Source organism: Cariama cristata, unplaced genomic scaffold, assembly GCF_000690535.1.
Source record: "Cariama cristata isolate BGI_N322 unplaced genomic scaffold, ASM69053v1 scaffold45749, whole genome shotgun sequence".
NCBI classification, from domain to species: Eukaryota; Metazoa; Chordata; class Aves; order Cariamiformes; family Cariamidae; genus Cariama; species Cariama cristata.
In genome coordinates, this window is record NW_009637124.1 from 15291 (window position 1) to 18028 (window position 2738).

General features: G+C 40.0%; 1 protein-coding gene across 1 annotated transcript in view; it reads left to right on the forward strand.

Annotated features, from left to right (window-relative positions):
• KLHL22 (kelch-like family member 22) overlaps positions 1-2221 on the forward strand; it is a 7831-nt gene extending 5610 nt beyond the window's left edge. The window contains exons 5-6 of the mRNA XM_009708154.1: positions 320-553; positions 1578-2221. Of these exons, the coding sequence (XP_009706456.1) occupies positions 320-553; positions 1578-1955 (612 nt within the window). The 3' untranslated portion in view covers positions 1956-2221. The remainder of the gene's footprint in view (positions 1-319; positions 554-1577) is intronic.
• Positions 2222-2738: the final 517 nt, after the last annotated feature.

Sequence of the window (2738 nt, forward strand, 5' to 3'; positions counted from 1 at the left end):
ATCTCCAACAGCAAGGCTTCCAAATAGACTAGGGAGAAAAGTAATAGCATGAATGATCTTCTAATCAAGGAATAATAAAGAATGAGAATCTACTGCAGTTCTGGAAGTTTTAGAAATTCTAGTGTACTTAATTCAGAAATTCACACTTACAGTGTAATCACATAGAAAGGAATTGTCTATAAGAAAAATCCTTCCAGATGTTGCTATCTGCATAACTCATGAAGAACATTGCTCCCTTAATGTGTATTCCGTACTTTGAAACTGGGAGAAATACATAAATCCAGACCTCAACCTCTTGTTTTCCCATGTGGTGATACAGGTATATGCACATGCTGGAGCAGCACTGGATGGGAAGATGTATATTACTTGTGGGAGGAGAGGAGAAGACTACTTGAAGGAGCTACAATGTTATGACCCAAAGACTGACCGTTGGGATGTTTTAGCGGATGGTCCAGTGAGACGTGCTTGGCACGGGATGGCTGCACTGCTAGGAAAGCTCTATGTAATTGGAGGAAGCAACAATGATTCTGGCTACAGAAGGGATGTTCACCAGGTGACAGCATGTCATACCTGTGTCTTTCTTGGAATGTCTTATGGATGCTTGCACTCTGGTGCAATGTCTTTCTCCTACTAAGTATGCAAATAAAACTGTCTGCCCAGCAACAGCTACTGCACCAGCTCTGCCCCACTCAATCGCAGAACTTGCAATGATTTATTTACTGCTGTCTGTCTGGAATGCATTGTCTAACTCGCAAAGCATTAAAGCTCTAAAGCTTGGAATTCTTATGAGTTTTTGATGGATAACATTCATTGTCATGCACATACCCAATAAGTAGCAAATCAACTAAATTTACTTTACATTGTCTTCTCACGTGCATTTTTTTCTAAGTCGAGGACTTTTGAATTACTAATGTGCAGTTGCAGGACAGAGTTGTTAAGGGTATGTTGGATGGCAGTTGTATAATGCAATTAAATGTGCAGTACCTGATGATAAGTGATGGCTGGAGAGAATTCTCTTGAGTCTTACTCCAGCTTCTAGAACTGCTAGCGACATGAAAAGAAGACATTATAAAACCAATGAAGATGGTAGAATTAAATCTAGCTGAAAACTGTATCTAAATGATAAAAAGGTGCTTACAAATAAAAGCAGTCAGCCAAGTAGGTACCCAATGAAATCTAAAACTTCCCAACATATGGTGCACAGACAGCTTAGCAGATTTATCATATTTGTATGTTCCAGCACATTTTTTCCTAATGCAAACAGATGCATTATGTCTGAGCTTATATTAGCATGTATCTCCATCTCATGCACTTTTGTATGCATTTTTTGAATGACATACAGCTGTTACTCCAGAAGCAGGGTCAGAAGTTGTGATTCAAAGCAATACGGCAACTATGCAGTTTTCTGCTGAGTACTGTACTTCTACTACATAGTGATACGCTCTCTCCATTATCAACACCCTGTCAAAAGACTGATGATACTGCGTGGCTTCCTAAAGAGTTTGCCATATGGCCAGTCTCTGTCACTAAGATACAAGTTCGATTTTGGCTAATCTCTTTTTCTTTTCTTTTTACAGGTTGCCTGCTATAGGCCCAGCACTGATCAGTGGACAAATGTATGTCCACTTCCTGCAGGACATGGAGAGCCAGGTATTGCAGTCTTAGACAACAGGATCTATGTCTTGGGAGGCAGATCCCACAACAGAGGAATCCGCATGGACTATGTCCACATTTACGATGCAGAGAGAGACTGTTGGGAGGAAGGACCCCAGCTGGAGGATGATATTTCTGGGATGGCTGCCTGCGTCCTCACTTTGCCCAGGGCTATTTTAATGGAAACAGAGAAATGGTTCTCAGAATGGCACGCAGACCGTGTGAAGTATCACCTTGACTTTCCATCAGAAGTTATGAGCGTATCAGACTGGGAGGAATTTGATAATTCAAGCGAAGATTAGAAAACTTTAATATTTATTTTTTGCCAGTGGATGAGGAAATTAAGGCTTGGAGAAAATAGTAGAGATTTTATATGACTTTCTTATATACATAAATCAGTATTTAAAGGTTTGAAAAATAAGTGTTCTGCACACAATGCCATTCACAGTCAATATCTGCCCATCTGCAAGTGTTCTGCACAAAATGCCACTTACAGTCAGTATCTGCCCACCTGCCAGAAAGCAGCATTCTTAAAGTAACTACAGAACTGCCATTTTCCCCCAGTTAAAGTACAGAGGTTCTTTTGCTCTGAAGGAGACTTTTCTCAGCCTTCAGCATGGACAGAAAAAAAAGGCACAGAAGGCTCAGCTTGACTAGCTTCTTTCCTTCCAGCTTTTAGCTTGAAATAGCTTTTTAAGATTTTTTTTTTCCCTTTTCTTTTTGGTAATAAAACTTCTTAGCCAGCTTAACACAGGAAGGTAACACCTAGTGTCTCCCTCCTGTGTCAGGTGTCAGACAGCTTGATTGGTTTTTCAGCAAGATTGAACACACAGAAACAGGAACAGGGGCAAGAAAGTCTGAACCTTCATCTCATCTGGGCATGCAGCCATCTTTATAACTGGGTTAGAGTCTGTGAACTGACACCCACTCCTGAACTTCTATACTGCAAGTTCTGTCAACACAGTGGAAAGAAGATTTCTAGAAAAAAACTCTGTACAGAATATGGCAATCTCATCATTCAACTGTCAGACACATTTGTTCACAATCATAAATTAATAAATTCTTGTCAGAACTTTTTTCTTTTT